Source organism: Podarcis gaigeae (genome assembly GCF_964106915.1).
Source record: "Podarcis gaigeae genome assembly, chromosome: 13".
Classification (NCBI taxonomy): domain Eukaryota; kingdom Metazoa; phylum Chordata; class Lepidosauria; order Squamata; family Lacertidae; genus Podarcis; species Podarcis gaigeae.
This window is the reverse complement of record NC_139689.1, coordinates 48,997,981-49,025,639: the sequence shown is the minus strand read 5'-3', so window position 1 is coordinate 49,025,639 and position 27,659 is coordinate 48,997,981. Positions and strand designations below refer to the sequence as shown.

General features: G+C 45.6%; 1 protein-coding gene across 9 annotated transcripts in view; it reads right to left on the bottom strand.

Moving 5' to 3' along the window:
• Positions 1 to 27,659, bottom strand: part of EPHA5 (EPH receptor A5) — a 248,584-nt gene that overhangs the window by 193,367 nt on the left and 27,558 nt on the right. For all 9 annotated transcript variants that reach the window (XM_083709143.1, XM_083709144.1, XM_083709148.1 and 6 more), the window contains exon 3: positions 932 to 1,595. In XM_083709143.1, coding sequence (XP_083565269.1) covers positions 932 to 1,595 — 664 coding nt within the window. The remainder of the gene's footprint in view (positions 1 to 931; positions 1,596 to 27,659) is intronic.

Genomic DNA, 27,659 nt, shown 5'->3' with positions numbered 1-27,659 from the left:
AACAAGACCAAGGTGCCTGGACCTTTGCAATCCAGTTATTTCCTTAGGGCTGACTCTGTCCGTGGCCACAGGCAAATTGACATTTGTTTCTAGCTTAACACAGCCATGGCCATCTACTCAAATGCAGCCACAGCCATCAGCTTACAGCAATCTAAGAAAAGCTGAGTAACAATGTCACTTGCCTACTCATCTGAAGCTCTTCTAAGGAGGCTTGGTGTAAACTCTTGCATTGCGAAAGTCAGAGTTTGACAAATAAGGGCTAACTCGTGCATGCGTGCACATTGCTCAGTTCCTTATCAAGTGACAACTTGTGGCTGAGTGCATGCAGATCCTTCACCAAAAAGGTAAAGCTAAAAAGGTAAAGGACCCCTGGACAGTTAAGTCCAGTCAAAGGTGACTATGGGGTTGCGGTGCTCATCTCGCTATTAGACCAAGGGAGCCAGCGTTTGTCCACAGACAGCTTCCCAGGTCATGTGGGCAGCAGGACTAAACCACTTATGGTGCAATGGAACACCGTGGTGGAAACCAGAGCGCATGGAAATGCCGTTTACCTTCCCACCACAGCAGTACCTATTTATCTACTTGCACTGGCGTGCTTTCGAACTGCTAGGTTGGCAGGAGCTGGGACAGAGCAAGAGGAGCTCACTCCGTTGCGGGGAATCGAACCGCCAACCTTCTGATCGGCAAATCCAAGAGGCTCAGTGGTTTAGACCACAGTGCCCCCAGCATCCGAGAAGGTAGGGTGTTGATGTACTGCAAAAGTTCCATCTATGCTGCTATGTGCATGTATGAAATAAAAACACTGCCATCGTTATGATAAGGAATGTATCTATTCACTCTGACATTGCATAAAGAATCTGCATATGTAACAGCATTCAAAACTGATCATCCAGCTATACCAGCCAAACTATTCCCAACATTAAATCCTTACCCTGACAAGTGTTGTTCTTCTCTTCGTAGCCCGCTTTGCACATGCATTTCCCAATCGGCACCAGCCATTCCCCTTCGGCACTGCAGTGCATCCGTGGGGGTTCGTCTGTCACAGAGTGGTTCACACACGACCCCAAGACTTCCAGAAGCTGAGAAGAATCCGCTCCAGTGATGGTGTCGGGGAAGATGGCCAAGTTCCGAACCACCACAGGGCACTTCTTATAGTACACCCTCACAGAGACCAGCGCAATGCAGGCGCCCACATCTTGGAAAGCAAGGTAAAATCCCATTTTGGTCAGCGGCCCGACATCTCTCACCTCTGTGTTCAGCTTCATGACTCTATCTCCAAGGTCTAGCTCTGTGAAGCTCTCATCCGCCGCAATGGTATCAATCTTGATGTACTGGTTTTCTTTTACGTTCCTTCCGTCTTCGTCATCCGATTCAAAATAATACATATTAAAAGTCTCTTTGCAAGTCCCAAGTCCTCCAGGAAGGCTGTTGCAGTCCCTTAGGGTGAATTTCAGTTCAATGAAGATTCGGGAGGCTCCTTTGTTGGAGATCCAGCTTGTCAGAAGCCAGTTGTTCTGACTCTGTTCCATGACTCTGCACACTTGATATGTGTGGATCGGCGCATAATTCTCATCCACCTCGCCAATTTCTTCCCACTAAACGTTTGGGGGGGGGAGGGGGAGGAGAGAAAAAGAAGAAAAATGAAAGCACCCATTTAAAAAACAGATTGCAAATGTCTGTAATTCTAAGTTGATAACTGCGCTAGACCTCAGTAAGCAGAAGTGAAGTATGTTTGCAAAAGTTGGGCGTCTGCCAGATATTCTAAAAGCTAAATTGGGAAGGTGGGGGGGGGGAGAGGGAGAGGGAGAGAATGTGACCTGATTCTGCCAGTAAGAAGAATCCTGTTCTTTTGGGTAAATTCTGACCACCTCCCCCCTTTTGCACATGCTGGCACATCATTACCACTGCGTCATACGGTCCAGAGCGGAGACGTAACACGAAAAGAGGTTCTACCACATTGCTCTGAGAATCCCTGGGAGCACACGCTTCAAATTAAGTTAGTAATTGCAGAGGGGATGAAAAGAAGAAATGCCCAGGTCATACACACAGAGGCAAACATGGAAAGCCAGGGAAATCTGCTTCTTATCTTCTACAGCAACCAGGAACCAGTCACTTGGTCCAATTTTTCAAGTTGCCTATGGCAACGGGGCACCAAGTTTTCCACATGCCTGCCGGTAAGGTCTTCCTTTCCCAGTTACTGAAGTGTTAAACGTAGACCAAAAACTGAACTACCCCATTACTGTTCAATTAATACATTATAGGTTCTAGCTTGATGCTCCCTCGACAATGGGGAAGAAATTGTTTATTGTGGTGTGTTAAACTCATAAGGAAGCAAACAGCCTCTGCCGTGTGTCCAACAAAATGTTCTCATAAAAGCTCCACTAAGGAAGAATCACATTGTTTGCTGACTGGTTTCTCTTATGCCGCACTACTTAGCCGCAAATATTCCTTCCATCTTCATGTTGCGTACTTCTACTTTGGTACTTGGCACTTATGTTTATTAGTTCACAGTAGCGATCCATCAAAAGCACACACATTACAAATGGGTAACAAATGGTTCCTCCTCTTACAATGATCTAGTCACAAAGGAGCCCACAAACAGAACTTTGTAGGGCCAGAAGCCACTGGGTGACTTTTAGATATCATTTCTCAAAGCCGTGTTATAGGAAAATCCTTAGCCTCACTTGGATTATCAAACAAAGACACCAGCCAGGAATATAGGAGCAAAACAGCAGCCAGTAGGTCTGGTCTTTATTTTAAAGGACTGTTGCCCACCACATGGGAGAAGCAAGAAGAAGCCCAGAACAAAGGATGGCTCCCACTTTTATCAGTTTTACAAAGATACCCACAACACCCCTAAAATTACATCATGCATACATCACAAATACATCACAAATTGGGAGGTTCTGGTGAAAGAAACCTGAGTATCAGGTTTGCCCCCATCCTTTCCTTGACCTCCACCTCACACCCATCAAGTAAGATAAAAAAAAATATTTACGAGTTCCTGGTTTGTCCTGACCAAGAACCTAATCCATTCCTGATGGTTTGCTATTGTCCACAGGATAACTACCTGTCTGGCACCCATTTGCCAGGGTGCCAGTGATGATCTCTTATGCAAAGGGTTGCTGTCTACCTGATGCCAGGTTTCAGGGATTATGCCTGTCTTTTACTAGTTACCCAAGTCCCCTCTTTGGTAGCCATCTTTTCCCTGAGCAGAGCAGCATTGGAAATTGTGTGGTGCAGTGTGTGATGTGGTGTTTTGAGAAGACACTGTGTGTGAGCATTATAAAAATTCCTGTAACAGCCACTTGAGAAGAGTCTCCCACCTGCCTTCTCTGCAGTCTGCACAACTGCTCACTCATCGCACTACCTGTCTCCTTCTGGCCAAGGGATATTTGCTACAGCTGTCGTGCTCCACTCTGCCGCGGCCAGAAGTGGTCAGATGTTGCCAGAGGCTGAGCAGGCAAGTGGTTGCAATCCAACAGAAAGCTACTCTCCGCATCTGGTTGAAGCAGCTGTGGAAATGGCTACAGACATTGTGAGGGCTCATTTACAGCCTCCTGAACACCAGTCAGCCCAGCAAGCAATTTATTTCTGCGAGGAATGCATGTGGATGTGGGGGCCTGATCTAAAGGAATACAGTGGTACCTCGGGTTAAGTACTTAATTCGTTCTGGAGGTCCGTTCTTAATCTGAAACTGTTCTTAACCTGAAGCACCACTTTAGCTAATGGGGGCTCCTGCTGCTGCCGCGCCACCGGAGCACGATTTCTGTTCTCATCCTGAAGCAAAGTTCTTAACCTGAAGCACTGTTTCTGGGTTAGTGGAGTCTGTAACCTGAAGTGTATGTAACCCAAGGTACCACTGTAATGAAATTATTGCTATTGTTATAATAATAATAATAATTTATTATTTATACCCCGCCTATCTGGCTGGGCCTCCCCAGCCACTCTGGGCGGCTTCCATAGAAACCAAAAATACAGTAAAATATCACACGTTAAAAACTTCCCTGAACAGGGCTGCCTTAAGATGTCTTCTGAATGTCAGGTAGTTGTTTATCGCTTTGACATCTGCTGGAAGGGGGTTCCACAGGGCGGGCGCCACTACCGAGAAGGCCCTCTGCCTGGTTCCCTGTGGCTTTGCTTCTTGCAATAAGGGAACCACTGGAAGGCCCTTGGCGCTGGACCTCAGCGTCCGGGCAGAATGATGGGGGTGGAGACGCTCCTTCAGGTATACTGGACCGAGGCTGTTATGGAGTAGGACATCCATATTTTCATCGGAGAAATGTTGGAGAGTATGTTCTCTGTTCTTTTGGAAAAGCAGGGAAACCTGCTGACAAATATTCATCCAGCGATGGCCAAACTTGGCCCTCCAGCTGTTTTGGGACTACAACTCCCATCATCCCTTGCTAACAGAACCAGTTATCAGTAAGGGTAGTCAAAATTTATTATTCTTGGGTATCTCAGCTGTGGTCTTGAAAAGGGATTACACACAAATGCTGAATATACACCAAGAATCTTCCCCCAAACTTTCCTGAAAAACATGCTTCAGCTTATTGTCAGTTAGTTTCTCATATTGCCTGGGAGAGACAAAAAAAATGGGGGGGGGGGAGTTTAGTTGCAGGCCCATTAAGGGGAAATGCTGTGACAAAACACTGTTCTATTCTTAACCTGAAACCTTTCTTAACCTGAGGTACCACTTTAGCTAAAGGGGCCTCCCACTGCTGCTGCACTGCTGCCAGGTGATTTCTGTTCTCATCCTGAGATAAAGTTCTTAACCCGAGGTACTACTTCCAGGTTAGCAGAGTCTGTAACCCAACTGAGTCTGTGTTCAGGATGGAATGATGGAAGCTGCAAGGTCTGAAGAGCCAAAGCTTCCGCACCCCTGGAATAGATGGACCCTTGGTCTGGCTAGCCCAGGCATACCCCATCTCAGCCCTCCAGATGTTTTGGGACTACATCTCGTCCTGTTAGCTAGGGATGATGGGAGTTGTGGTCCAAAAACATCTGGAGGGCTGAGTTTCGGGGTGCCTGAGCTAACAGGATTCTTCTTAAAAAGCTGGAGGGGGAGGAGAGCATGGGTCTCAAATTTTCAGATCTGCCTAGCAACAACATATAAAGGGGAGCAGAGGTCTTGCCACCAGCCATTTTGAACAGAATATTCCGCAGAGATGAAAAGAACTGCCCCTTTCTCTCGCGTCTGGCTTTGCTGCAAAGTTACTTGAGAAGGAAATGAGATGAAAAAGCAGCTGCTGCTGCTGCTACTGTTGCTAGTGAGTGAAGGCTGCTTATCTCTGCAAACCCACAAGGGAGGCCATCAAGATCTTATCAAGGCACCCTGACCTTTCCCTATTATTGTACCTTGATTCCTATCTCAGTGCAGGACAGCAACTTCTAGTCCGCCTCCCACCACTAAGCCATTCGTATCTGCAGAACAAACAAGACTACAGCTACCTCCCGAGACTTCTATGACTACCCACCAACTGTAAAAGGTTTAACATGCCAAACATCAGCTCGCTTTAAATGAAATAAAAGAGAAGGAATCACCAGCCATTGAATGGATTAAACGGCTATGAAACTTTTCAATGTAATAAGAAGGTGCTTATTAACATTGCTGCTATACTGGTTTTCAGTGGCGTAGCATGGGGGGTGCCAGGGGTGCCGGCCGCACCGGGCGCAACTTGGGCGGGGGGCGCACTCGCACTAGCAGCTCTCTGCCCCTACTAAAATCCACGGGTTAGGGAGCCCGCGCTCGCTCGGCTTGGCGAGGAGGTCGCAGAAGGGGGAGAGCAAAGCCTTCTGCCGCGGGCAAAAAAAGGAGAGGAAGCCGGGCGGGCGGGTGGGCTGGCTGGCTGGCGGGGGTCTGGCTGCGCCTGCTGCTGCCGTTGCCGCTGCTGCCGGGCTTTGACAGCTTGGCGAAGTGGAGGGAGAGGAGCTGTATGGTAATTGCGGCTCTCTCTCCACTGGCCGCACCGAGCAGGGAGTCTGGCGAGGGGGCGGAAAGAGACTTTCCCCCCTTTTCTCTACCTCGCCTGGACAGAAAGGAGAGCGGAGTCTCCTCAGGGCGCCCTCAGGCAGGGCAGGGCAAGGCAAGCAGAGCGAGGAGGAGAGAGAGGGGAAGGGGGGGGAAGCAGCCAGGAAACGCCGCGGTGTGGAGGGGGAATCAATTAAGGAGAGAAAGGGAAAAGCCTTGGAGAAAGGGAAAAAAGGAAAGAAAAGAGGCAGCTCCGGGAGAGCGCGGGGGAAAGAGAAGCCTCGCTGCTGCTGCTGCTTGGGAGAGTAAATTACTGTACTTGCCTTGCCCCGGGTTAGGGGGCGCAAATTACTTGCCTTGCCCCGGGTGCTGATAACCCACGCTACGCCGCTGCTGGTTTTAGGTTGTATTTTTGTTTCAGTGATATATCATTCGTTTGTTTTGGGACTGTACACTGCTTATAGGTTTTTTAAATACTAAACAGCATATGAATGCTTTTAAATGAAATGAAATCACTACTCAGGCTAAAAATCTCTCTCGTTCAGCACCCTGATTCCATTTCCAACACTTGCCTGTCAAAGGCTTCCAGAAAAAATCCACAAGCAGGCCTTGGAGGCAGCAGCCCTGTTCTTATCACCTGCTTGGCTTCCATCTGTCCGAAGAGACAATGGAGGGATCCTCTGGGGGTTAAGTCAAACCAGTGCTGCACCAAAACGATCTTCCCAGAATGCAAGCCTGGGCAGTGTGTATGGAGCTCCTGGGCTGTCCAGACGACAAGATTCCCCTCTCGGCCTCGCTGAGTTGGTCCAAAAGAAAACAGAGCAATGCGTTTGGCACCAGCTTTGACCAACCTGCAGGAGTTACCAGAAGGACCAGCGGTGGAGGAAGCCTGTTATGTACTGAGTTGAATAGGATCCAAAATGCAGCAGTCTGATTGGTCCTAGAACAATAGGACCCAGAATGCAGCAGTCTGATTGGTCCACAGGAGCCACCCAATCCAGCTCCAGGTAGAAGTGAATCCGCAACCTGATTGGTCTACAGGAGAATCCCGGAATTAGCCAATCACGTGGGGTCCATTGTGTAAATAATGTACAGTGGTGCCTCGCAAGACGGAAAACCCGCTAGACGAAAGGGTTTTCCGTTTTGGAGGCGCTTCGCAAAACGAATTTCTCTATGGGCTTGCTTTGCAAGACGAAAATGTCTTGTGAGTTCCTGCGGGTTTTTCCCCCCTTTCCCCCCCTTTTCCTAAGCCTCTAAGCCGCTTATCAGCTGATCCGCTGATAAGCCGCTTAACAGCTGATCGCTAAAAGCCGCTATACTGCTAATAGCGCTAATCCGCTAAGCTGTCAATGGGCTTGCTTCGCAAGACGAAGAAACCGCTATACGAAGAGCCTCACGGAACGGATTAATTTCGTCTTGCGAGGCACCACTGTATATAAAGCAGACATTCTGGGGGAACTTCCATTCCTCCTCACCACTATGAGCTGAATAAAGAGCATGAAATCCACTCTGGACTCTGAGTATATTTCAAAGCCTCTCAGGGACCTAGGGCACGGCAAACCGCCCACAGGGGCAGGGCGAACCGCGGGGCCTCTTCCACCCTACATCTGTGGGGGGAGGCAGTGGGCGGACAGTGCAGAGCCAGTGGCCGGCAGCCACTGGGAGTGATTAGCATGGCAATTGGCGCCCAGGGTGGGCGATCAGCGCCCGGGGGGGGGGGGCAGCACAGCAATCTGGCCAGGGGAGATTTTATCACACACACCCCGTCCCCCTTCCTGTGCCCCTGAGAAGGAGGCATACGAAATGCCATCCAGACATCTTAGGGGCTCCACTCCAGATTTGTGTAGGACTCACGCCTTACGCCTTTTCTTTTCCCAAAGATCTCCCTCAAAGCATCAGAGGTTTAGGATCAGAATTTTTCTTTTCCTAGATGGGCTAGCTTCCCAGGTTGATGATCCCAATCTGCTCTACCTAAGACCGCTGGATTTGGAGGATCCATTTAACTACCATGGCTAATAGCCATTCATAGGACCTGCCCTTATTGAATGACTGATTGATTGATTGATTGATTGATTGATTGATAGCTCTACACTAGAGGCACACTGCCCATCCAATGGCAGGGAGTGCCATACGTTCACAATCAGAAAAGTGATTTAAAAGAAAAACCAGCTAGGGCGCCACATAACATAAAAAGAAACTGCAGCAGACTTGAAGGGCTTTTACCCAGTTCAATTTGTCTGAGCGCCACATGACTGCAAGATCCGTAATTTAACTATCTATGAGATTAAACCCCAGAACATGTGACATTAATTTGATGCTAAATGTTTCTTCCAAGTCTCTAACAACCTGAGAAGGAAAACATACATGCATTTCAATTACCTGGTGTTAAATCATTTATATAAGCGAGGCCTATTTCTGAATCGTACACGTTCAGGGGCGAAAAACAGCGAGTGAGTTAACGGGAGGGAGGGAGCCTCACAGCCCCTGCCAACCACGCTATTCACTTCAGATATAAATGCACAGTGATAAAGACAAAGATATCACACGTACTACTAAAAATACAAGGCACACAGCATGTGGCAGACCAGCCTCAGGTTCAAGTGCTAATTTTAAAATGCTGGCTGCAAAAACATCTCCTGTCAAGGCAAATGTTTGCTTGAATGGCTAGGTACAATTTGTAAAGGTGGGAAACTGGCTGGCTGCTTACCCTGCTAGAGGACAAGAGACGCCTCAACTATCAAGGCTGAAGGAGTTTATTAAAATCCAAATTTAGGATATGAACCTGCCCACCGCCCCACCATTCATAGCTAATTTTGCTGCCGCGTGATGGAGGTAAGCGAGTTGCCCAAATATGAAAATGGATGTACTCTCCTTTTCTGGGGCAGACTAGCAGTATATTAAGTATTAATGACTCATAGTGTGGTTTGTCTTCCATCTGTATTTGGTTTAACGGTGACATCAACTGATTCAGACTGATTGTGTGTGTGTGTGTGTGTGTGTGTGTGTCTGTGTCTGTGTCTGTGTGTGTGTGTCCCGATTTACCCAGTGCATCAGGGGCAGTGCAGAATTTTCTCCATACATTTTTGGCTGGCAAATGCATTTTGGTTTGCAAAAGTGTGCATCACACAGGTCCACGCATCAGGAAACCATGGATCTGCCCCACCCCCTCACCAGAAATATGAAATGACCCTTGGCCGGTTGAATGAGCCCAACAGGCCATTATATCCCCAGATTCATAACACTAACCCACCCCCAAGAAACATACACAACACACCTGACCACAGGTGTGTACAGTAGTACCTCAGGTTACATGCACTTCAGGTTACATACACTTCAGGTTACAGGTTCCACTAACTCAGAAATAGTACCTTGGGTTAAGAACTTTGCTTCAGGATGAGAACAGAAATCATGCAGCAGCAGCAGCAGGAGGAGGCCCCATTAGCTAAAGTGGTGCTTCAGGTTAAATACAGTTTCAGGTTAAGAATGGACCTCTGGAATGAATTAAGTACAGTGGTGCCTCGGGTTACGTACTTAATTCATTCCGGAGGTCCATTCTGTTCTCATCCTGAAGCAAAGTTCTTAACCCGAGGTAATATTTCTGTGTTAGTGGAGTCTAACCTGAAGCGTATGTAACCTGAAGCATATGTAACCCGAGGTACCACTGTACTTAACCCAAGGTACCACTGTCATCACAAAAGTATCCCTCCCAAAGGAGACGATCATCAAACACAGATGACAACACAAAGACACTTTGACCCAACCCCAGTACACAAGCAGTGCATTTCTTTCAAGCTAGTCCATCAGAACTCCTCCCAGTCGCAGTTTACCCAGTCACCCACATTGGCAACCCAAATCATGGGTTTCTGACATGTTTAAGCTAGGATGGCAAGTCTCCGTGCCACCCAAAAGCCTTTGCTCACTCTATCCCTTTGTGCCCTGCTCAGTGATAGAAATTAGTCAGGCGCCAGGAGCGTTGTGTTACTGGTGCGAGTCCAACTGCAACCACATGGAGATCTCTGGGTGCCACACTGGCAACTGATACGTGCTTCTGGCCGGCCCACCAGCTATCTTAAGCAGGTAAGAAGATGAGCTTATTTATTGCATCTACATCCCATCTTTTTCTCCAAGGGGTACATGGTGCACCCTATTTGCTCCAGTTGGGACGCAGGTGGCGCTGTGGGTAAAAGCCTCAGCGCCTAGGGCTTGCCGATCGAAAGGTCAGCGGTTCGAATCCCTGCGGCGGGGTGCACTCCCGTCGTTCGGTCCCAGCGCCTGCCAACCTAGCAGTTAGAAAGCACCCCTGGGTGCAAGTAGATAAATAGGGACCGCTTACTAGCGGGAAGGTAAACGGCGTTTCCGTGTGTGGCTCTGGCTTGCCAGAGCAGCGATGTCACGCTGGCCACGTGACCCGGAAGTGTCTCCGGACAGCGCTGGCCCCTGGCCTCTTGAGTGAGATGGGCGCACAACCCTAGAGTCTGGCAAGACTGGCCCGTACGGGCAGGGGTACCTTTACCTTTTTATTTGCTCCAGTGAGATATTCCAGGGAGTTCCAAAAATGGAGCACAGCGGAGACTGTGGTATCTTTATGATATATGGTCATCTACACATATATACAATATGAGCCTAAAGGTAAAATGGTGTAAAGGACCCCTGGACAGTTAAATCCAGTCAAAGGCGACTGTGGAGTTGTGGTGCTTATCTCGCTTTCAGGCCGAGGGAGCTGACGTTGGTCCATGTAGCCGGCAGGACTCAACCGCTTCTGGCACAACAGAAACACCGTGACGGAAACCAGAGCACACGGAAATGCCATTTACCTTTCCGCCGGAGCGGGAAGTATTTATCTACTTGCACTGGTGTGCTTTCGAACTGCTAGGTTGGCAGGAGCTGGGACAGAGCAACAGGAGCTCACCCCATTGCGGGGATTTGAACCGCAGACCTTCAGATCGGCAAGCCCAAGAGGCTCAGTGGTTTAGAACACAGTACCACCCGCAACCCTAAGCTGAGCCTATGTAGGAGGGGTCCACAGAACGCCAAGAGGCTCTGGCTTTTAAGCAGACTCCAACCCCATCATTCTCAAATGTTGCTATTTGTCCTTTTCTCCCCTGCCCACTGCTTTTAACTGCTTCTAATTCTGCTGCTTAACTCCCGACACTCTGCACTAAGCTTCTGCCCACATCACTTCCCCTCCTTTCTTTAAGCTCTTGGCTTTTATCTCTCCAGTCAAAGGGGTCTCACCGTTTTGCCCACTATGGTGAGGTTCTTTGATCCCTGGTACTGGATAGCTCTGTTGGTAGAGACTCTTAATCTCTGGATCATGGGTTCAAGCACCATATTGGGTGAAAGATCCCTGCATTGCAGGGGGTTGCTATACATGACCCTCATGGTCTCTTCCAACTCTACGATTCTATGATTCTGTGATATTGCTAATAAGCCATTACCCCAATCTAACACCTCACACAGTTTGCCAGTGCTGCCTTAGTCAGCTCTACCACTTGGCTTAATTAAAGGATTGGCAAGGTCTAGCATGGCTCAAATACACACTTGGGTCTATCCTAAATACACAAGTCTAGCTATCTCCTGGCTTTAATACACCAAACCTACATAAATTCCAAAAGGTAAAGGGACCCCTGACCGTTAAGTCCAGTCACGGACAACTCTGGGGTTGCAGCGCTCATCTCGCTTTACTGACCAAAGGAGCCGGCATTTGTCCGCAGACAGCTTCCAGGTCATGTGGCCAGCAGGACTAAGCCACTTCTGGCAAACCAGAGCAGTGCACGGAAACACCGTTTACCTTCCCGCCGGAGCAGTACTTATTTATCTACTTGCACTGGTGTGCTTTCGAACTGCTAGGTTGGCAGGAGCAGGGACCGAGTAACAGGAGCTCACCCCGTCGCGGGGATTCGAACCACCGACCTTCTGATCAGCAAGCCCTAGGCTCTGTGGTTTAGCCCACAGCGCCACCCCCGTCCCACACATAAATTCTACCACTAGCTTCATTTGGAATCTTTCACCCCCAGATTCATAACAATACACTGGCTGCATGGAAACCCCGCTTTCAACCTCCAAATCTGGACTTCCCCCAGGCATCGGTCATCCGGGTTTGCTTGTTTATTTGTTTTGAGTCTCCACAAAATGGGTGTGTGCCTCACCTTGGCCTTTATCAACACTGAAAAGTCTGCCCCCTTTTCAGGGCCAGCTTGCATCCAACTGCACCCCAACTTCCAATTAGAGTTAACTGGAAAATCCAATTGAAGCTGAGCAGATGTTGCTCCGAAAAACACAGCGAAAGGGACCAATTGTACAAAGCCAGAATATTTGGCACAGGCACACTGCACACGATAAGTAAAATATTTTCCCCAACTAGACTGGGCTTCGTATTAATAAAACTTATGAAATATTAAGCAAAAAACACCAGATGGAATATGGGACTTTTTTTTTTAAAAAAAAGATATTGCAACAGCTCAGAATCATAAATATTTAAAATATGGATTAAGTTTTCTCAATTTTTTTAAAAAAAAGATCTGATAAGACCTGCTCATAGTGCCCAATAGAATTTGCTCATTTATACCATGGAATGCCAGGTACATACTGAATATCAAGGGACCAAACCTAGCATTTAAGTTGGAGGCCTGACTAATACTCCAGCTTGCCTCCAGGCTCAGATTCTCATTAACCTCCCCTGCTATCCTTACACATTTCTCGGGAGCACTGCTGCAGAAGATCTTTTTCCCTGCAATTTTTAAAAACCACTTTCCGACCTGCACCAACCCCCCACCCTTATAAAACAGGGCACACTTTTCAACGCTGCGGCACCCAGATTGGTAGCAAGCCTCATCTGCTCTCCTGTCCCATCAACCCTTTCCTAGGCAAGGGTCATAGTTAAACACAATCAAAATTCATTCGTTTCATGTACTTCAGGGAAGGGACTTGATTTGGAGGCTAGGCACGTGGGTGTGCAGACAGCTCGCCCACAAGAGGAAAGTTATCGGCTAGAAAAAGGAGGAGAACAGGGTGCAGCTTTGAGGCTGTGCTGCCTTTCAGACTTCCTTCAGATTCTGCTTGTCTGCAGCGGAGCAGATAGCTATATTAAGCTGGCAAATAGTCACCTTTCTTGCCACTGCCGTTTGTGTGAATTTCCCCCACCCCACTCCTCCTTCCCCTTGAATGCTGGAGAGCAAACTGATGAAAAAGAACATCCTTTGCCGGTTCAAAAGAAGTGGCTCGTTGAGACTGCATGAAATGGCTCTGTGCTGTGAGTTTGAAAGACCCTTTCCAACGTAAGGGTGGCAAAGTAGCCGGAAGAGAATGTGATTCCTTTTAAAGCAGCATTCTGGGCTCAGCGTACTTGTCAGGTGCAGAGGCAAAGCAAGTCTTTTATGCCCTGCCCGCCCAACTTTGAAGAGCTGTGTTGGCAGGGGCTTGTTTTCTGGGTTCCATTCCCAGCTCCAAGCTGGATAGAGCCCACCTTGACCTCACCAGTATTTCTCAGACTTAGCCCAAGGTCAGGGGCAATTCTTCCAAACCCTTCAAGTGTCCCTATTTTCCAGGCACAGTCCCGGATTTACAGAAGCTGTCCCAGTTTCTGATCTGATCCCAAGATGTCCCATTTTACCTTAGAGTGTCCCTATTTTCATTGGAGAAATGCTGAAGGATATAGTAAAGGTAAAGGGTAAAGGGACCCCTGACTGTTAGGTCCAGTCGCGGACGACTCTGGGGTTGCGGCGCTCATCTCACTTTACCGGCCGAGGGAGCCGGCATTCAGCTTCCAGGTCATGTGGCCAGCATGACTAAGCCGCTTCTGACGAACCAGAGCAGCGCATGGAAACGCCGTTTCCCTTCTTGTCGGAGCGGTACCTATTTATCTACTTGCACTTTGACGTGCTTTCGAACTGCTAGGTGGGCAGGAGCAGGGACCAAGCAATGGGAGCTCACCCCATTGCGGGGATTCAAACCACCGACATTCTGATTGGCAAGCCCTAGGCTCTGTGGTTTAGACCACAGCGCCACTCGCGTCCCTGAAGGATATAGTAGGACGTCCCTGTTTTCATCAAAGAAATGTTAGAGGGTGTGGAATTATACAACCCCCAAGCCAAGGAGATAAGTAACTACACAACCTTTAAAAGACATCTGAAGGCAGCCCTGTATAGGGAAGTTTTTTTTAAAAAAAGTTAACTGTTTTATTATGTTTATACAGTGGTACCTCAGGTTAAGTACTTAATTTGTTCCGGAGGTCCGTACTTAACCTGAAACTGTTCTTAACCTGAAGACCACTTTAGCTAATGGGGCCTCCTGCTGCCATTGTGCCGCCACCACGCAATTTCTGTTCTCATCATGAAGCAAAGTTATTCACCCGAGGTACTATTTCTGGGTTAGCGGAGTCTGTAACCTGAAGCGTATGTAACCCGAGGTACCACTGTATGTATACTGGATGCCGCCCAGAGTGGCTGGTGCAACCCAATCAGATGGGTGGGGTATAAATAATGGAATTATTGCTATTGTTATTGTTATTGTTATTGTTATGGAATAGGACATTCATATTTTCATTGGAGAAATGTTGGAGAGTATGTTCTCTGTTCTTTTGGGAAAGCAGAGGAACCTGCTGAACAATATTCAGCCAGTGATGGCCAAACTTGGCCCTCCAGCTGTTTTGGGGCTACAACTCCCATCATCCCTAGCTAACAGGACCAGTGGTCAGTAAGGGTAGTCAAAATTTATTGCTCTTGGGTATCTCAGCTGTGGGCTTGAAAAGGGATTACACACAAATGCTGAATATACACCAAGACTCTTCCCCCAAAGTTTCCTGAAAAACATACTTCAGCTTATTGTCGGTTAGTTTCTCATATTGCCTGGGAGAGACCAAAAAAAAAAATGGGGGGGGGATTAGTTGCAGGCCCTTTAAGGGAAAATGCTGTGACAAAACACTGGTCTTCAGCTCTCACAGTACTTTAGAAAACATAGGCTTCTCTGTATGCTGCAATCTTTTGGCACACAAAACAAAAGGCCTCAGCCCTGTGTCATTCAAGACCAGACAACAGAACCGCACAATGCAGCGGTCCTTTGACAGAAAACCTGTTATTTCACCCTGCCTCCCTTGTCTCTAATTTGCCAAGAGCTTTTCACGCAGATAATATTACAATCGTGGTGAAGGCCTTGACAACTGCAGCCATAAATCAATTTCAAATCTTTCATTAATCATCTTTCTGTAATCAGTGGCTATTCAGTGCAAATTTACATCTCATTTCTGTTGGCCAAACACCCGCATTAGGGCTTTGAAGCTTAGTCAGGCTTAAATGATTATATATCCCCTAATAAACAGCGAAGTCTTCTCTGTCTGGATGCCGTGAGCTGCATTAAATGGCACAGGAATGCAGCCTGCGCTGCATACTATACGACAGGCAAGGGGACTCCCCAAATGCACAGCTATTTGTCACACAGGGATCCAAGGCTCAAGGGATTTATGGCCCATTAGGGATTGTGGTCTAAACTCTGTGTAGACATCCACACATGTGGGGCCTGTGGAGAGGGTCAGGACCAGTGGCGTAGCGTGGGTTGTCAGCACCCGGGGCAAGGCAAGTAATTTGCGCCCCCTAACCCGTGGATTTGCGCCCTCTAACCCATGGATTTGCGCCCCCTAACCCTAACCCCCAGATGTTGCGCCCGGTTCGGCCGGCCCCCCTGCACCCCCCATGCTACGCCACTGGTCAGGACCAAAGAACATTTTGACCCCAAGGACGTGGCCTTGCTACTCTTCCCTACACACCAATGGTTCTAAAACACGTTTTAAATAAAACACAAAGTGTATTAATTAAAAGATCATTCATTGCCATATATTATTTACATTATAAAAGCCTCACATTAATTATATATTCACTTTTAGCCAGGAACAAACCTACTGTACTCAACAAGAAATGAAAAATGTTTCTACTGGCACTACATTGTAACATGCAAATAGATCTCTTTGCATGATGGTGTGGTCCAAGAGCTACAGACTAATATCTAACTCATTACACTGGCACCTTGGTTTACAAACTTAATCCATTCTGGAAGTTTGTTCTTAAACCGAAACTGTTCTTAAACCGAGGTGCGCTTTCCCGAATGAGGCCTCCTGCCGGCAGTGCCCTTCCACTGTTTGGCTTCCGTTAGTAGACTGAGGTAAAGTTCGCCAATCAGGACACTACTTCTGGTTTTGCAAAGTTCTTATACCAAATAGTTCATAAACAGGGCTGTTCTTAAACCGAGGTAAAGGCAAAGGGACCCCTGACCATTAGGTCCAGTCGCAGACGACTCTGGGGTTGTGGCACTCATCTTTGAAGACACTCGAACTCAGGACGCAAGGGAGAAACGTGCTAAGAGGAAGGCACGATTGGCAAATCCACACCGTGATCAACTCTCCCCCCCCCCCCCCCCGGAAACCAATGTCCCCACTGTGGAAGGACGTGTGGATCCAGAATTGGCCTCTACTGTCACTTATGGACTCATTGTTAAAACCGTGTTTATAGAAGACAATCTTACTTGGCTACGAGGGATTGCCAAAGAAGAAAAACTCCTCCACCCCGGTTGTAAATATTAATATCTAGCTTTTTTTTTTAATGCACGTGTAATTTTTTTCTGCTGTGGTAAAAAAGTGATTAACATGCCCACATGTTGTTTCTAATACATCCTTTTTATGAAAAAAGATTTATTTTCTTGCTTTAATCAAGTAATGACTTAAAATGATAATTTGGTAGGGAAACAACTTGTCAAGCATTTAACAGATTTGATTAACATTTATAAAAACAGCAGGGGGGCACTGATTTATTACTGTTGCTATTATTATCCAGATTGTGATAGGCCTAGGCAGAGGCAAAGAAGAAGAACAAGGAAAGTCAGGTTCGTGCCTCTTTTTTTGAGGGGGGAGAGAACCTCTTCACAAAGATGATTATGGAGGTACAACATAAACTCTTTCCGTAAAGAGAAACCTCTTGTTTTGCTCCTGTGCAAAACACAACAGGCAGTGGCGTAGCTTGGGGGTGCAGGGGGGCCCGGCCGCACCGGGCGCAACATCTGGGGGTTAGGGTTAGGGGGCGCAAATCCACGGGTTAGGGGGTGCAAATTACTTGCCTTGCCCCGGGTGCTGACAACCCAGGCTACGCCACTGACAACAGGGGTTCTCGCTTGCTCAAGGTAGCAACCGTAAAAAAGGTAAAGGACCCCTGGACAGTTGAGTTCACTCAAAGGTGACTATGGGTTGCAGCGTTCATCTCGCTTTCAGGCCAAGGAGCCAGCATTTGTCCGCAGACAGGTTTTCCGGGTCATGTGGCCAGCATGACTAATGTGCTTCTGGTGCAACGGGACACTGTGACGGAAGCCAGAGGCACAGAAACAAGGGCCGTCTTACCCATAGGCGCTAGGGGTGCGGGGCACCCGGGCGCTGGGCTCCCAGGGGCGTCAGACCGAGAGTCCAGGGCCCAAGAGTTGAGTCCGGGGAAGAGCCCACCCATCGGTCGAAGCGCCACGTCGGGCTCTTCTGCTGCGGGCAGCTCTGTGCCACAAGTTTGGGGGCAACCAAGCCAGTGAGATGCTGAGGCGGCTGGCCAGCTCCACCCTCCTGCGTGCCTGAGATTGGCGTAGGGCATGGAGAGGCCCACCCAGCACATGCTACTTATACCACAAGGTGCCTGGCTTTGCTCGGTCGCTGACGCCGACATCTCGGGCTGGTTTGTTGCACTGGGCTCCTTTGCTGCTTCTGTTGGTTGCCCAACCCCCAGGAGCCCAACAACCTTTCCTTTAAAAAGGTCAACTTTGGGGGCCCCCCCTAAAATGGCCGACAACTCTGGGCAACCACTGGGCGGATCTTTGCACCCCGGCGCTGCATATGTTTAAGACAGCCCTAACAGAAACGCCGTTTACCTTCCCGCCACAGCGGTACCTATTTATCTACTTGCACTGGCGTGCTTTCAGGCTGCTAGGTTGGCAGGAGCTGGGACAGAGCAACGGGAGCTCACCCCATTGCAGGGATTCGAACCGCTGACCTCCTGATCGGCAAGCCCAAGAAGCTCAATGGTTTAGACCACAGCACCACCCGCTCCCTTACAGCGATAGTACAGGTTTGGCAGCAAAGCACACAGTCCAGAAGTCATGATTGCAAAGTATAAAAGCAAGGCAAGGGATTCAGAAGCTACAAAGCTCTTAGCCTAACCTACCTCAGAGAGTTGTTATGAGGATGAAATGGGAAGGAGAAGAACCATGTACACCACCTCCAGCTCACTGGAATATAAAGGTGGCATAAAATGTAATTAATAAAAATAAAATATTGAGAAATCTGTAGGCTCTCTTGGAAACAGACAGAGTAGTTAAGAGGAGATCAAGGTAGACAAAGGGGAGGATGGGCGGTGACAGTTTTACAATATACATTTCTCCCACCATCTCTTTCTGGTTACCTTCTCTGCCCTTAAGAATGAACTGTTCCTGCTTCTCCTGATCTCTAGGGGTAACTGTGAGGAACCTGTAAGCCTCTAGGTCTTGTTGAACACCAGCGGCCATTGTAGCTAGTGCGAGTTCATGAGGGATGACAGGGGTTGCAATCATAACTGTCAAGTGTCCCTTATTTGAAGGGACGGCCCCTTATTCCAGCGCCATGTCCCGCTGCTGTCCCTTATTGATGGATGTCCCTTAAATGTCCCTTAAATGATGTCCCTTAAATTTCAAAGGAAGCAGCTCCTCTCCCTCCCTCCCTCCCTGCCGGCCAGGGAGCAGGGAGGCTCCAACTGTGTTGCTTGGCTGTGTTGCTCACCCAATAAGAAGTCTAAGAATGACTGGGGGGTGGAGCTTGCATGCCTTGTGTGTGGCTAGTTAATGCAAGCTGAGGGGTTTTTTGAATGCTGGGCACCATTTTGTTGCACGTGCTGCTGCAAACTTTGCAGTGCAAAGCCAGGCCGGGGAGCCATCTTAAGTTGAGGCTGCACAGGCCTTGTGGTGCATGTGATTCAGATTCTATTTAGTTGAACCTCTGGTTACAAAGTTGGTTGGACAGTGTTCTTGAAGCTACCCAGCATGAGTTTGACCAGACTGCAGAAGGACAGGAAGACTGGGGTGCGTGGAACAGGTGAGGTCCCTTATTTTGGCTGCTGGTCCCTTATTTTCAAGGCTGCTGGTCCCTTATTTTCAAATCTGTAAGTTGACAGCTATGGTTGCAATTCAACAACATCCGAAGGCCACACATTCCCATCCCTGCTCTAGGGAGAGATGGCTACTAAATGAATAAAAAACCAAAAATCTTGTGGTACCCTTAAAGGCTAACAAATTTATCTCAGCAAAAGCTTTCATGGCCTTGAGATGCATAAAGTCAGGCAATGGAGGGGCTTAATCTCACAGAATTATACTGGCAGTTATTTCAGCAGCACAGACAAAAATGAATTTTTGACACAATGAATAAGCTTGCATTTTGTGATGTGTGATCAGGCCAATGCCTTCAGGCTCCAGGTTTCTTTGCAGATCATTATCGCTCACCAACTGAACCAACAGATACACTGCCACTCACAGTAAGAAAATTTTGACAGTGGACCCACCATAAACAAACTTGGGCAGGGGCATAAACAAATAAAAAAACTGAAAGCTGCCGCAACTGTTTCCCCAAGGAAAGAAAATTCAGCATCCTTAGGTGCTCAGAACTTTGATCAGAGTGGGGTTTGTTTGTTTTTTTAAAAAAGGCACAAATTTACAAATCTTTCCATATAGACCAAACATTTCCCAGGTATTAAGCTTTTGCAAAACAAGTCCCTTTCATAGATTTTGTATTTTCTGTTTTTATATTGTGGTTTTGTTTTGTGAACCGCCCTGAGATCTACAGGTATAAGTCGGTATACAAATTAAAGAAATAAATTAAAGAAAACAATGGAGCAGTTTGCTTTTCCACCCCAGCCTCAGTTATTCATGCAAACTCCACTAAGTGCCTTGCAGATCCTCAATGTTAGGAACTGCAAGCATAAATTATGTGCATGTTGAATTTCATATGATGTGCATCCCCATTTTTAAATTATTCTACGGATGTTTTCCCTAGATAAGTAAAAAAAAAAAAAATCAAACAGAAGGGAGGTTAATTGACCACACTAATGAAATTATGGCATTTCTGTTGGAAATCAAATGTGCCAGAGTATCACAATGCCTCTACTCAATACAAGGGACATGTTCATTTCTTCTTTGTAGAAAAGGAGGTATTTCCCCAAAATGCCTTCAGATTTTCCAAAAATTTGTCTATTAAGGAGACATAATGATGAACTTAAAAACAAACAAATCAGACACACATACATTGGCTCATTCCCCTTCCTTAAATAATAATAAAAAGCCTTTTTATCAGATATCTAGTTTCTCAATGTCTTCTAAAACCTACATGACATATGAGGCAGTCACAAAGCAGCAGTTTTCATTTTAACTATAAAAAAAGGAACTTTAAACTGAATTCTCCACAGAAGAGTATTTCTGTCTCAGGGCAACTGCAAATAATTCTTCCCAATACCAGGGCAATCGTCCCAAGAGTCAGTTTTGTGACAGGGCAGAGCAAAAAGCAACAGTGAGCACAGCCCTGTAGCAGACTTTAAATCTTTTATATGCATTGTGCCGCCTTTGGGACATTTACAGTAAATCTGGGCAGCCTCTCAACATGGGAACTTGCAGTATTACAGCAGCTATAGTATGATCGAAAGAAGCAGCAGAACATGGTTGTGTGTGTACGTTAACGGTCCAATTATAATTTTCCCCATAGCAAAGACACATAATATTAGTCCTATTAAAAAAACCAAAAACCCTACTCCTTGCCCATCCAGAACTGACCCCCCACTCTCTCAAACAAAATTTGATATGGGAATTGAAATGGGAAGCAATAAAAAGTATTACTAGACAGTGGCAAAGCTGTATGCTCCAGCTCAGGGGGCTGAGAGCAGGCGGGGGCATGGATGGCACGCGCCCCGAGGGCATGGCGCACATCCCTGGGAGCGTGGCATGTGTCCTGGGGGCATGACATGCAACCTGCGGGGGTGCGGCGTACATCCTGGGACGTTGCGCCCCACCCACAGGAATGTGGAATACGTCCTGGGGACGCGGTGCGCTACCCGTGGGGGCATGGCACCCAGCGCGGGGAGGGTGTGTGGCACATTTTGGGGGCGGCCACGATGGTACCTCCCTCCCCGATGGTGCCGGGGGCAATGCGCTCCCCCCCCCCGTTCCTCCGCCAGTGTTACTAGAGGAGACCGGGAGGAGATGTGATAGCCATCTTCAAATATCTGAAGGGTTCTCACATGGAAGATCCAGCAAGTTTGTTTTCTCCTGCTCTGGAAGGTAGGACCGAATCAATGGATTCAAGTTACAAGGAAGGAGATTCTGGCTAAACCCGAGCTGTTTGACAGTGGAATGGACTCCCTCAGGAGGTTGTGGACTCCCCTTCATTGGAGGTATTTAAGCAGAGGTTGGGTGGCCATTTGTCAGAGATGCTTTAGTTGAGATTCCCAAGATGTAACCCGCTGTACATTTCAATAAATAAGGTATACTATTTATTGTATCAAATTGTATATTTCAACGGAAGTCTCATAAAGTTCAACGAAAAAGGCAGAAGACCCAGTGGATCAGTTCATTCTCTAGCCAGTTCATGCTTAGTTACAGTTCCACAGAGTCTGCAACCACTACTATGCCGTAAGATCCACTATCCTGTAATATTACATATGAGCCTGTTCTACTGATGAAGCCTAGGATGGCGAAACAAGGCTAATATTCCGGAAATCCTTATATTAGACTCTGTGAAAAGATTCTGTGGAACTGTAACTATGAACTATGTGGAACTATGAACAGACAGGTGGAATAGACACTTATACATGTATGGACCTTTCTTTTTAAATAGATTTTATAAACTTTACTTGGAATTCGACAATAACAAAATGCTGTGCGTTTTAATTGGAGCCGACTAGACCAGAAACTATCTTGAGAGAGAAGGGAGGCGGCAGGAGCCCTTCAGTTTTTGGCTGAATTTTTCCTATCAGGCTTCCATCACCACAATAGGCACACTTGTCAGACTACAATGGTAGATGTCAGTTTTACAACTGGATTTTTAAGGAACAGGTAATTTCTTTAATGCTCCGCCCCCTCCATGTGTTGGAGCGATGAACTGTTTATTATGCTTGCATTTTATTCTATTGTATTTTTAAAAATATTTTTATTGATGTATAGTGGTACCTCAGGTTAAGTACTTAATTCGTTCCAGAGGTCCATACTTAACCTGGAACTGTTCTTAACCTGAGGCACCACTTTAGCTAATGGGGCCTCCTGCTGCTGCCGCACCACCAGAGCACGATTTCTGTTCTCATCCTGAAGCAAAGTTCTTTTTTTTTATTATTCAATTTTTCCAATAGAAAATTTATACAGTTCATACATCCTTTTTATATCCATTCTCTTTTGACTTCCCTCAACTTGACTGATACTCCTTCCCTTCTTAATTTCTTACACATTTCTAAAACCTTACTTCCATTATTCTTATAGATTAAGTCTTATTTTGCTCACATTCTAACATTTCTTCTTACAGAGCTTCATTAAAGCTTACAAGCGTTATTTGATTATCACTTAATTTATGCATATACTCTGTAAACTTTTCCCAATCTTCTATAAATCTCTGATCTCGTCGATTTCGGATCCTTCCCGTCAGTCTATCAAGTTCTGCATAGTCCGTCATCTTCATTCTCCATTTGTCTAGTGTAGGTAACTCCTCTTGCTTCCATTTCTGTGCCTTCAATATTCTTGCTGCAGTCACTGCATATAAAAATAACTTCCTTTCTTTCTTATTTATCTCGTTCCCTGTAATACCAAGTAAGAACGCTTCTGGTTTCTTAACAAAAGTGTATTTAAACATTTTCTTCAATTCATTATATATCATTTCCCAAAAGCTTCTTACTTTCTTACATTCCCACCACATATGATAGAATGTACCCTCTTTTTCTTTGCATTTCCAACATTTGTTACATCCTTTGTACATCCTTGCTAACTTCACTGGTGTTACATACCATCGATACATCATTTTCATCACATTTTCTTTTATTGTTGTGCATGCAGTGAATCTTAAACCTTCTTTCCATAATTTCTCCCAATCCTCCATCTGTATATTATATCCAAAATCTTTGGCCCAGTCAATCATAACCGATTTTACCTCTTCATCCTTTGTATGCCATTCTAATAATATCTTATACGTTTTAGCCAAAACTTTAATATCACTATTTATTATTTCTTTCTGAAATTTCGACTCTTTATCCTCAAAGCCTCTTAATATCAGATCTTTTTTAAACATTTCATTGATTTGAAAATAATGCAGCCAATGTTTAATATATTCCTTAACTACCTCAAATGACTTCAGCCTCTATTTACCTTCTGTTTTTGTTATTAGATTCTGATATGTTGCCCATCCCCCTTTCATATTGATTTTTTTCACACTCAACGCCTCTAGTGGTGACAACCAATATGGAGTTTTTGCTTCCAACAGATTTTTATACCTTTCCCAAACCTCTATCAAAGACCTTCTTATGGTGTGGTTTTCGAAACCTTTATGTACTCGCTTTTTATCATACCATAAATAAGCATGCCACCCAAATCTATTGTCAAAACCTTCTAAATCTAGCAAATCGGTGCTTTCTAATCTCATCCATTCCTTCAACCAGCAGAGGCAAGATGCTTCATAATATAATTTCAAGTCTGGCAGGGCGAAGCCTCCTCTTTCTTTCGCATCAGTCAGTTGCTTAAACTTTATTCTCGGCTTCTTACCCTGCCAAATAAACCTTGAAATTTCTCTTTGCCAATTTTTAAAGATAGCTGCCCCCCTGATTACTGGAACAGTTTGAAATAGAAATAGCATCTTTGGTAGCACGTTCATTTTTATTATTGCAATTCTTCCCCAAAATGAGAATTTCATTCTTCCCCACACCTCTAAGTCTTTTTTGATCTTACTCCAGGTTGGTATGTAATTGTTCTGATACAAATCAATACTTCTGGGGGTTAACCAAACTCCTAAATATTTAACTTTCTTTACCACTTCTATTTCTAGTTGTTGCTGCACTTTGTCGATAGTTTCTCGATCCATATTTTTACTAATCATTTTTGTCTTTTTCTTATTCAAAATAAATCCCGCCAATTGGCCAAACTGCTCTATTTCATTCAAAACTTCTGTTACAGTATTTGTCGAATTTTCCAAAGTTAATACCAAGTCATCAGCAAAGGTCTTGACTTTATATTGTTTACTTCCTACTGTTATTCCTTTTATCTGTTCATTGCCTCTTATTGCTCTTAAAAAGACTTCCAGGACCGTGATAAATAACAGTGGTGAGAGCGGACATCCTTGTCTTGTACCTTTGGTAATTTTTATATTTTCTGTTACCACATTGTTAACTATTAATTTTGCTCTTTGATCTTTATATATTACCCTAATACCATTTATAAATCCTTGTCCTATATCCATCATTTCAAAGTTTTTTAACATAAATTCCCAAGAAATATTATCAAAGGCCTTTTCCGCATCCACAAATATCAACATAGCTTGCTTGTCGTTCCTGGCATTCAAATACTCCAAAATATTGATTACATTCCTAATATTGTCTTTCATTTGTCTGCCAGGAAGAAAACCTGCTTGATCTTCATGTATCATACCCTTCAACACTTTTTTCATCCTATTTGCTAATAATCCTATTTGCAAACAGTTTATAATCATTATTTAAAAGCGAAATCGGCCTATAATTCTTAACTTGAGATAAGTCTGAGTCTTGCTTGGGTATTAAAGTAATATATGCTTCTTTCCAAGTTTCTGGTATTTCTCTTTTCGTTAATATATCATTCATTACTTTTCTCAGTGGTACAACCTGGATGTCCTTCATTTCTTTATAAAATCTTGCACTGAATCCATCCGGCCCTGGAGTCTTTCCACTTTTTAATTCTTTAATTGCATTTCTTATTTCTTCTATTTCTATCCTCTCATTTAATTTACTTTTCTCTTTCGTCGGAATCTTCTGCACCTCTTTCTCTTTTAGATATTCTTCTATTTTCTTTAAATTATCTTTCTCCTTCTTCTTATATAATTGTCTATAAAAGTCCACAAATCCTGAAGCAAAGTTCTTAACCTGAGGCACTATTTCTGGGTTAGGGGAGTCTGTAACCTGAAGCGTATGTAACCTGAAGCGTATGTAACCTGAGGTACCACTATAAACTGCTCTGGTGTGTACGAGTGAAGGAGGGCACACAAAACGCTTAAAGCACATAAATAATAGCAGTGTGGTACGGAAACTGTTCCTTCAGCACCTTACTCATACCCATTTAGTCCGGAGTTTTAGAGAATGTGCATTTCAAAAGAGAAAGAACAATAGCAAGGGGGAACAAAGCAAAAAAACACAAAATCACACATAGGCCGCAGATACCTGCTTCGTATATTTAGCTGGCATTCCCTGCAGGCCCACAATTATGCCCCCTCCCTCGTCAGGAGCAATTACTTGGCTTGTTTCTTTGGTGGTGGGTTGTAGCGGGGCGGGGGGATGGAATAGAAGAATCAACCTTTTTAGAAAAATATTCTGCAATGAAAAAGATCCATGCATGATTCTGGCTTTTTGGGTGTCATCTGTCTTCTTCTTCTTCTTCTTCTTCTTATTTTTTTAAAAAAGAAGCTGGGGCAGAAAAACAAACAGCAGCAGCAGCAAGTAATTGAACAGTGAGCCACAACACACTGCAAATACTCAGAGGAATACTGAGAAGTGTTCCTGACTACAGGAAGTTCAGTGAAATCACTGGAGGAAAGCAGGGATGAGTTGCACACAAGGCAGGCAGGTGTTGTTGTGTTCTTGTATGAAAGTGGGAGGAGGGATAAAAAACAGGACAAAAGGACAAAGAAAATTAAGCTCTCACAAAGGCTGGGGGTGGGCAAGGGAGCGGAGGACAGAGAGCTTTCAGAACAAGATGTGGACATCGCTCTAAAAGGTAAAGGGACCCCTGACCATTAAGTCCAGTCGTGGACGACTCTGGGGTTGCAGCGCTCATCTCGCTTTACTGGCTGAGGGAGCCGGCGTTTGTCATCAGCTTCCAGGTCATGTGGCCAGCATGTCTAAATCACTTCTAGCAAAACCAGAGCAGCTAATGGAAACACCATTTACCTTCTTGCTGGAGCGGTACCTAGTTATCTACTTGCACTGGTGTGCTTTCGAACTGCTAAGTTGGCAGGAGCAGGGACCGAGGAACGGGAGCTCACCCCATCACGGGGATTTGAACCGCCGGCAAGCCCTAGGCTCTGTGGTTTATACTGTATCCTAAATGAAGCAAACAGAGCAAAGCCAAGGCCTGAACAGATTCTGCAAATTGCAGGTGACCATAAGCTTGTTTGCATACACACACATAATGGTTTATTTGAAACACATAGAAAAATTAAGCATGCAAGAACAAACTGCTTTAGATAGCAGCTGAGAGGGCAACTTTCATCAGAATCACAGCTTGAGGGTATTAAGCCTCACCTCCCACACTTTCTCAGCCCCTGTCCTAAAAAGCTGAAAATGTCAAATAACAACCACACCAAAATTTCTGCATGTCTGTCGAAGCAGACGTGGCTAAGTCTCTTGGGGACATTTTCCAAGCCACAGTTACACAAATCAGCAATAGCAGTTGATATCTGGCTTTTTTAAAAAATCTACCACCCTGTACCTTGGTTGTCATACAGAATCCGTTCTGGAAGTCCATTCGACTTCCAATAAGTTTGACAACCAAGGTGCAGCTTCCGATTGGCTGCAGGAGCTTCCTGCAGCCAATCGGAAGCCGCGGAAGCCCCGTCGGACATTCGGCTTCCAAAAAACGTTCGCAAACCGGAATATGCACTTCCGGGTTTGCGTCGTTCGGGAGCCAAACTGTTCGAATCGCAAGCCATTCGAGATCCAAGGTACGACTGAACTGTTGACTATCTCAAAGGACACTGCTGAATATCTCAAAGGGCACTGAACCCTCACATAATACTAAGTTATTAAGAAAACTGTAATGACTTAGTATTATGTGAGGGTTCAGTGCCTACCTCTGATGAGGACCCACAAGGACCCTAGGCAAATCCTAAAACTGTTCACATAAACCACATCTCTCAACTCCCAAACTCATAAGTCACTGCTACTTTTTCTTTTTTCACAGCATGGAGTGAAAAGCCCCAACTGACCCACAAACTCTTCTCATTTTAGCCTCTCATTAATTCATTGCACATATAACCATACCACAAAACCAGTTCCCCGACTGCATAAACAAGTCTACTGTGCCAATCTTATTCAACTCTATGGTCACTGGTACATTTCTAATACAGTTAAGCTTGAATGCTAGGCATGGCTTTCCAACACAAATATTTAAAAAGCTGCCTGTTTTCAATGAGTTCAAGGGAGCAATGAGGGGGGCAGCAGCTTAGCTTCCAGTTTAGGAAGAAAGATGCAATATTTGCTGTGCCTGTAATCTGTTAGCTAATACAGTGGTGCCTTGGTTCTCAAACTTAATCCATTCCGGAAGTCCGTTCCAAAACCAAAGCGTTCCAAAACAAAGGCATGCTTTCCCATGGAAAGTAATGCAAAATGGATTAATCCGTTCCAGACTTTTAAAAACAACCCCTAAAACAGCAATTTGACATGAATTTTACTCTCTAACAAGATTATTTATCCATAAAATGAAAGCGATAATCAATGTA